The sequence below is a fragment of the Lolium rigidum genome, chromosome 2 (assembly GCF_022539505.1).
Source record: "Lolium rigidum isolate FL_2022 chromosome 2, APGP_CSIRO_Lrig_0.1, whole genome shotgun sequence".
NCBI classification, from domain to species: Eukaryota; Viridiplantae; Streptophyta; class Magnoliopsida; order Poales; family Poaceae; genus Lolium; species Lolium rigidum.
Genome location: NC_061509.1, coordinates 150,519,741 through 150,528,705, shown reverse-complemented (window position 1 = coordinate 150,528,705; position 8,965 = coordinate 150,519,741). Strand labels below are relative to the sequence as shown.

The 8,965-nt window shown below is 40.5% G+C and overlaps 1 protein-coding gene across 1 annotated transcript; it reads left to right on the top strand.

Annotated features, from left to right (window-relative positions):
- The first annotated feature begins 6,147 nt into the window (after positions 1 to 6,147).
- LOC124690221 lies at positions 6,148 to 8,641 on the top strand. The gene is made up of 4 exons (XM_047223636.1): positions 6,148 to 6,303; positions 6,766 to 7,027; positions 8,143 to 8,260; positions 8,479 to 8,641. The coding sequence occupies exons 1-4, from the start codon at positions 6,154 to 6,156 to the stop codon at positions 8,639 to 8,641; spliced, it is 693 nt and encodes a 230-aa protein (XP_047079592.1). The 5' UTR covers positions 6,148 to 6,153.
- Positions 8,642 to 8,965: the final 324 nt, after the last annotated feature.

Here is an 8,965-nt window from a genome sequence, read left to right as displayed (position 1 = left end):
CATGCATAGAAAATGCAGGGAATTTTCGCGCTTTAAAGTAAAACAATCCATGATATCGAAGTTTCACTTGACCCTTGTGGAATTGGAGTAGCTCATCAAGTCAAGCGCTATAAACCTCAATGTGACTTTGCTAAAACCTTGTTTTGGGTAGAGATAATTTGATCTAAGGGATTAGATCAAATGGAATTAAAATCAACACAAGAACTTATTAATCAAGGAGCAACTACTTGATCTTATTAAAGATCACAACATGATATTCCTTGCCACAACATATGAACATCCATTTAATTGGAAATCAAGTAACAATAAATGGAGAAACCATTCTTGACTTATCTTCTCCATGTCTCCAACTAATCCATGTTCTTATCATAAAACCTTAGGATATTCATTCTATTTTGTTCTTGGAAACATGAAAAGGAGATCAACTCTAGAAGTATATATCCTTGTCTATTCCAGATTATTATACATCAAACCTAGAGAGGTGAGAGTTCTATAATAATTATTAGAGAAGCAATAACAAACCTTGAGCTAAACCTTGGATATACATCCAAGTATTTAAATCATCATCTTTAAGAGGAACCCTAGGATATTATTCAAGACATTTCCTAGAGAGAGAACCCATTTATGTTAACCATGGATATTGGTGACCACATCATTATCTTTGGAGAAAAACCTTAGGTTAGCATTGAAGTCCTTCCCAAATGAGAGAGAACATTCATATCAACCCAGGCTTTACCTATTTAAGAATAAAGGACAACCTTTGAACTCAAGTATTAGGTTGTAAACCATTTTCCCTTGGAGTGGTGAGATAACCTAATACCACCTGGAATAATACCGTATCTATGAATTGATAAAGTAAGGAGGAGATTAATTCAACCAAGATACCCAAGTGGAGTTTTAGACTTGATACCTATTGAGATATTGTGAATACACCATAAACCCTAGAATAAACCATTCCTTTATAAGAGAGCCCAAGCTATGGTGTTACACTTAAGTAGTTGAGGCAACACTTGAATGTGAGGGAGAGAACTATCCATATACCAGATGATTATATCATCCTTGATCAAGTAGAACCCTAACATAATATCTCAGGCATTCTCCTGGGATATAAAATTTAGAGGCAACCATAGTAGTCCCATTCAAGAAGGTAAATTAGAAGTACTATACCTTAGTTGATCAAGACAATGCTTGATCATGGAAGTGAGAAATCTATTTAATGAGAGATCCTTAGGAAGCCAAACCTTGATCATTATAAATTGAGTAATGATCATAAACCCTAAGAACTTGAGGTAAGGATATTAAGAACAAGTGGATCATGCCTAATCCATGATCATGCTCTTGAGGTATGTAAGGATAAGTTAAGTCCTAATAAGATAAGTAGATATCATTCACCACATGAAATTATAGGGAGGTAACTAGTAAGCAACCCTAGGCTTATATCCCAACCTTAACTTGTGAACCACTTGGTGATCATAAGTAGAATCCTACCCCATCTATTTTTCATTCATTCATTTATTAAAGAACCTAATAAAACCTTAGAGTTCAACTCTATAATTTATATGGTGAGAAACCATATATCCATATGACCAAAGTTAACTATAAAAAGAACTATAACCAATGTAGTTACTTAAATAATAAATTGAGGTTAATAATAGAAGCCAATTGGTAGAAGATAAAACTACTTCTCAATATCTTAGTAACTAGAGGAGAACATAAAATGTTAAGTAAGCAACCACCTTATCATGGTTAGGGGAGATTAAACCCTAGCACATGCAATATGGTGTCATCTCATCTCTACAACCTAGAATTAAATCTCAACCCTAGTTTGTATATCACTTGGGTGATCACAAATAAAACCTAAACCACAATTAAGATTCAACCCATGTGTCATTAGGTAAATAGCATTGGAACCCTAGATTTGCACATCAAATAAATCTTATGCTTCAATTCTTGAACATAAGAAAAACCTTGTGCTACATTATATGGTTAAAACCATATGTGTAGTGATCAACTATTTATCTTGGTAACCAAGATCAACCATGATGGAAACAATACCTACTTAGATACTTTCAAATATAATGATAGTATTAACCTTAATAAGAGGGGTTATGATAGAAACTATAAAACCCTAATACATTGGTGCTCACATAAAATCATGTGCAAGTGACCAATTCCCTAAATTGAAACCAAGTCTTAATACCACCTTTAAAATACTTTGAGTTCAAAGTATCAACTCTATTAATCCAAATAAATTGATTCACAAAAGTGGTATGAAATCCAAATGAGGACCTAAATTCATGATTAATTGATATTTCGAATAAGCCTAAAAATATGGAATATACTCAAAAATAAAACACTTGTTCTAAATAGAAGGAATGGTGTAATAATCATTGTTCTACAACTTAATCAAATTTAACACAATCAGAAACCTGCAAATAAAATAGGAATTCAAATCAGATTCAAATTGGAAAGAAATACAAAATAGAAAATTGAAAACAGAAAAGAAAAAGAGAGAAAATGACTTACCTAGCTTACCTGGCCGCGAGAGCCCACCGGCAGCCCAACAAGCACGGGCCCGAGCACAGCCCAACCTGGCCCGAGGTACCCCTTCGTCCAAAAATAGCTGGAGGAGCTCGTCCTCATCCTTTCTCTCCGCATGGACGACAGCACGACGGCGTGCCCGCCTTCTCCTCTCGCTGGCGACCTCCCCTGGCTCGGCATCGTGACGAGGCACATCTCACCGCCGTATTTAAGCCCCACGATGAGCCCTGGCCCTCGATTTCTTCTTCCTCCGCTCGATTTCCTCTCAACACCGGGCCGCACCGGTGACTTCAAGCGCCGCCGGTGGAGACCGCCCCTGGCCAAGCCGTGGTCACCATCATTACCGCCGTGCTCTTCTTGCTCAACCCACACAAGGAATCACGCCAAAGCCGTCCGGAGCACCGCCGTCGACCTCATCTTCTCCGACACCGGCAACTGCAAATTCCGGCGAACCAGACCTCCCCTTGCCTCGCCATCAAGCCCTGCATGCTCAGGGTGAGCTCCTCTTCCTCCTCATGTGCTCGACATGCTCGTTAGGCATCGGGATAGTCGCAGCATTTGATCACCTGGGAACACCGCCGCGGTACCTCGCCGTTGACCAAGCTCCGGTGACCTTACCGGAGCGGCGCCGCCACCTCTTGGCTCCTCGTGGTGCGCTGGTTCGAATGGAACCAGTTGCCCATCCGCGCATGGCCGGAATCGACGTCGCCGGCGATGTCTGCCCGCCGGCCACCGTGCTCATGGCCACGTCCTCGATTTTGACTTGGTCAAAACCGACGTGGACCACTGGCCCACCTGTCTGTGTCTGTGGGTCACTCTAGTCTGGGTAGGCTTAGTAGTTTTCTGCTTAAATTCAAATTTCACAAATTGCTGCAACATTACAGAAATAAATCAAATTCAATTCTGAAAAATACCAAATGTGATATCAAAATGATCCTAAAAATAAACTCTATCCCATAAAAATATAAAATGAAATTTTTATTTGTAATCCAAATTCAATTATTTAATACTTATTAATTAAGCCTTTTCTTTAATTCTGAATTCAAAAAAAATTAAATAATTTGGAAAACTTCCTAAAATAAATAAAAACCAATAAGTAAAAGAAATAAAACATTAAAACTATTTTCTTTAATTACTACTTTATTAATTCCTTATTAAAGGGAATTAAACCATAATTAACAAATATCTTAATTATTAATTCTTGAAAATTAATAAAAATACCAAATCCAATATCATTTTTATTTCAAAGTTATTATAACTTCAAGTTTATTAATGAAGTTACTAATCCAAAAATTATAGGGTAATTAGGAAGACCTAGTTCCATTATAAAAAAAGCGATAACCACATAATTTCATGTGGAACCCTAAAACCCTAATTCAATTATGCACCATACCCTAGCTCCATTAGTCAATAGGAACCCTAAATTGTTCTAACCTAAAACCAAGGTTAGAATATGTGATCATGATACTTTATTTAAACTTAGCACAATAATAGCAACTAAATAATTACCATGACCACATAAAATGTAAGAACCCTATCACTAGTTAATTGCTATGTTATGTCCTCATCTAAATAAAACTTGTTGATCTAGTAGGATCAACCAAGTGTAAAACCCTAGTTCCTATTCCCAAGACCACCATCCTTAACTATCCATGATTAGCATCACACCATTGTGATGAACCTTAATAGTAACCATGATTGATGATTACCTTACATTCCATACTCCACTAAAACCTACTAGTATTGGATACTTATCAACCATCCTATTTAGGAGCCAATTATTCCTCACTTAATAGAACCAACAGTAAAACCTAGACCACCTCAACCCTAATTGATATACTTCTTATTACTTAAGAAGTATGTTCTTCGAAAGTTATTCTTTTGGAGAAAATAAGGAATCATCATCAACCCTTCTTATAAGGACCTATAAACCTTATCCAGCTATCACTAGCAAGATAAACCAACCTTGACAACAACCATGTATAATGAATTGCTTAGGATGCCTAGGCTTATCTTAACCTTACAAGCCCTAGGTGTTGATGAATCCAACTTTGTTGGGATCCATCTAATACTTACTCCAGCAACTACATGAAACCATAGTCAACCATAGAAAACCCAACCTAATTATCATACTTGTTCTTTATCAAAGAACATGTTCTTCAAAAGTTATTCTTTTAAAGTATATGATAATCAATCATTAACCATGCCATATAGTACTAAAACTGACAACTGTTCTTTACATGTTAATATTATGTTAATTACATTCTTTGTGTGCTCAATTGATTACTGTGCTTTATTATCTACATGTTCATGATACCAAGTAATCACACCTGAATAAGAACCTTGTATGTGAATCACTCTAAAAGTACAACACACTTTGAACTAACTATTATAACTCACAAATCCTAAATCTTCGGGGTTAGGTCACGTTTAGAACGATTGCATCTCATACTTATGCATTATTGCATCCTTGCCAATCTTTTAAACATTGTCCTTACCGGACGATGATGCTATTTCAGAATTTGGAGTTATTACGTATCGAAGACCTTGCCTCCATAATCTTGCAGTCAAGAAAGGCAAGTTCATCACTTGCTCATGTCGTTTGAGTATTTATACCAAATTACTTGCAAAGTACTATGTTTATCACTATTGCATAAAAAGCAAAACCACTATTTTCATAACTATGAATATGACTAAGTGGTGGGCAATGGAACCATGGATTGTGTTGATATGGTGGAGGTTCCATTGCAAGGGTTTATATCCATCTAGGATTAAACAACAAATGTCGTCCGAGTGATTCTTGTGCCGTAATACCCGTGTTAACCATAAGATGCGGAATGGGACGGAATAGTCAATCGTATTTCCACCTCTTGTACATCAACGGACGCGCTTTACCATAGACACTTGTCATCTGTCAGGGGCAAGCGGTAGGCTGGGGAAGCCTAAAGTTCCCCACGGCTTTGTCCGTAGTACACTTGTCGCCCGAAGAGCAAGCGGTAGGCTGGGGAAGCCAAAAGTTCCCCACGGTATTGCGGTCTATGATGGTTTGCAGCTACCGGCGAAGGAGTATATGGTAAGAGCCCAGAACTGTTGTCGTGGCCGGGGTCCATCCTTAATTGGTATCACGGGACCGGCGAGGACCCAGGGTCGGGGTATGCAACAAAGGGTGGGTGTGCGTCACGGTGCAAGCGGGAACGGGCCATCTGCGGCGCCGCTGATATAGGCCCACTTCAATAGCTATGCGGGAGTCCACGGTTACGTAGGAAAAAAACGGCTTCTACGGGCCGGCCCGCGTTTGCCGCGTAGTGCCGCATTAGGTCACGGAGACGAGTCAGTAGGCGACGGAGACGGAGACCGTAGTCCATAGGGGATGCCCGAGCGGAGCGCCGCCAACCGCCATGGCTGCCCTTCCTCCTCCCGCTCCGGAGGCCTCTCCATTTCCACCTCCAGTGCTCCCCTCGACCCCTCCCTGTCCCTCCCTGCTCGGTTGCGTCGATTCAACAGCCCCCAGGGCCGGCGACGGGCAGCAGCCGGCGACGGGCAGCAGCGGCCAAGAGTTCGTTGGTGGCATGGGGAGGGTCGGCGGCCACGGACGGCGACGGTGGTCTCAAGATGGGCAGCAGCGGACAAGAGTTCGTTGGTGGCGTGGGGAGGGTCGGCGGCCAAGGGTCGGCGGCCACGGACGACGGCGGGAAGGGGACGCAGTGCAAGAACACGAAGCAAAATCAGCGCAAGAAGCTCAATGGTAGCTCCCTCATCAAGGTAACTACTACCAATCCTGCCGATTGCCATGCACTTGTAAAATGGTTTATGAATCCAAACTGCATTTGTTCAGATTGAAGTAATTCCAACAACCGCACACTGTTGGAAGACTTAAAAATGACAGGCTGCAGAGTGTTTCAATCGTCAGTGCACCTGTAACATCACAAATCCAAACAGAGAGATTACCCTTTATGGACAAAGATATAACAATTCATTTTCCTTATAGATAATTTAGGTACACCACTGTGATGACTGCACTCCAAGTCCTCCCTCACAAACCCCTTTTCTGTAAACAGAATGACGAATTAAATGTAAATCTGTTCATGAATTCTAACATCAGCCTAAGTAGGGAAAACAGATATTGGTTGTTCCGCTATGAAAGTCATGCTATGATAGCTAATTTACAGTATATACTAGAGTTTTATTACAGTATATACTAATTTCATTACCTTTGTTTCTCAGGAGAAGTGCCAGAAGGTGGTTAAGTCTCAGGACAAGCAGCGTCCAGATTACCGTGGCAGAAATACCAAGCCAGCCAGTGCGGGACTACGATCTCCAAAATTGACGAGTTCACCGGGGGTTAATTTCCTTGTCAGGTCTGCAGCAGCGAAAAGGGCAAAAATGGCAGGTTCACCGAAGACACCACAACCACCAAGTTGTTCTCAAATAGGTTCCCCTTCTCTTCATGATCTTTCTCCTGATACAGCAGCGGCCAATTCACATGGTATGATATTTCTCCTGGACCATGTATACATGTATTACTCATTTGGTTTTTGTTTACTCTTGTTGGGCTACCTAATCTTTTTCTCATTCGTGTAGCATCAAAATGAAAGCCCCGCAAATTGGTATCGGACATATGGAGAGAAGCTGAACCAATATATAAGGATGGGAAGCTTGTGCAAGGCAAATGCATTCATTGTCATCAAATATTTGCGGCTAGTAGAGACACTGGAACCAGCCACATGAAAAGACATTTAAAGGTATGCGAAGCTAAAACTTCTATGAATGACATGATTGCTAAGATGGGTCGTCCTGATGAGATTGCGCCCAATTGGAAGTACAATCCTAAGTTGGCAAGAAGAAAGTTGCTCAGGCTGGTTGTCATGAATGAAATGCCTTTTTCTTTAGTTGAATACACAGCCTTTAGAGAATTCACAGCCTCCTTGAATCCATGGTTTGAGAATATCTCTAGGACAACAATAAAGAATGATTGTCTAGATTCATTCAAGTATCATGGAGATTTAATGAAAGAGTTATTCGAAAATGCTTCCTATCGCGTATCTCTCACAGGAGATATGTGGACCTCAAACCAGAAATTGGGATACCTGTGCTTGACTTGTCATTTTGTTACCGATGATTGGAAGCTTCACAAATATATTATAAGGTTTGTTATGCTAGAGACACCACACAACTCTGTGAACATGCTCAACTCAGTTCTAAACACCCTTCATGACTGGAGCTTAGAAGACAAGCTGTTTAGCTTTACATTGGACAATGCAGCAGTAAACACGGCAATGGTGAACTCATTGAGGACAAATTTGAAGAAAAAAGGTTTTCTAGTTTTAGAAGGGAAGTTGCTTCATTTTCGCTGTGCTACACATGTTCTCAATTTAATTGTCCAAGATGGTCTTAGAGTTATAAAGAATATTATCAATAACATTAGAGAGAGTGTGAAATATGTGGGAAGCTCGCAATCAAGAATTGAAAAGTTTGATGCAATAATCATACAAGAAGGTCTGCCTACGAAAACTCCTTCTCCTGATGTGGCAAGCCGCTGGAATTCAACATTCTTGATGCTTCAAGCTGCTTTACCTCTTCGGAGTGCATTCCTTTCCCTAGAAAATCAAGATAAGGAGTACACGTTTGCTCCTTTGAACTCGGAATGGGACTTGGCTGAAGCTGTAATGAAGGTGTTGGAGGTCTTCTACACGGCAACAGAAACCCTTTCAGGCACAAAGTACCCAACCTCTCATCTTTACTTCTACCAGTTGTGGACCATCAAGAATTTGTTGAATAAAGAAGGGTCAATTCTGAACAGAAAAATTGAGAAGAATGAAGCAACATTTCAGGACACAACCATTGCAAGGATGGTTGAACGAGATGCAAACCAAGTTCAACCAATATTGGCGAGGAGACATACATGTCCGCTTGCATTCCTATTATTCTTGATCCAAGGTACAAGTACGACTTCCTTGAGTTTCTGTTGAGTGACTTTGGAAGTGAAAAGGAGGCGGAAACATGGATGGGTGAAGTGAAGGATAACATGCAGAAGCTCTTCAATGAGTACAATAAAGAGGTTGAGTCACAGAGAGAGTGGTACTCAGGAAGCGGAAGATGATAATGATCCACTAGCAGAGTGGGATCAGTACATGAAGTCCAAAAGACAGCAATCAAGCAATGAGCTAGATCAATATTTGAAAGAACAGTTGACACCTCGAAAGGAGAAGGTTGATATGCTACATTGGTCGAGCGCACCCATGTTTTTTATCTGACCGTTTGGTTTCAGAGGGAGCGCTTCGAAGCTCTGCTGGCTGTTAATATCATGGAGCTTGTTTTCTTTCCATGGTGCTGGCGGAGAAGGTCATGAAAGTCAAGATTGGTGGAAGAGCAATGGTGGTCGGATCTTGGTGGTGAGATGGAACTGGCTTGGTGTTCCGGGCTT

Coding starts and splice junctions, on each gene's coding strand:
- LOC124690221 (XM_047223636.1), top strand. CDS start 6,154: ATGGGCAGCAGCGGACAAGAGTTCGTTGGTGGCGTGGGGAGGGTCGGC. Junction 6,304..6,765: donor ATGGTAGCTCCCTCATCAAG/GTAACTACTACC, acceptor TTTGTTTCTCAG/GAGAAGTGCCAGAAGGTGGT. Junction 8,261..8,478: donor GAAACCCTTTCAGGCACAAA/GTACCCAACCTC, acceptor TCTTGATCCAAG/GTACAAGTACGACTTCCTTG.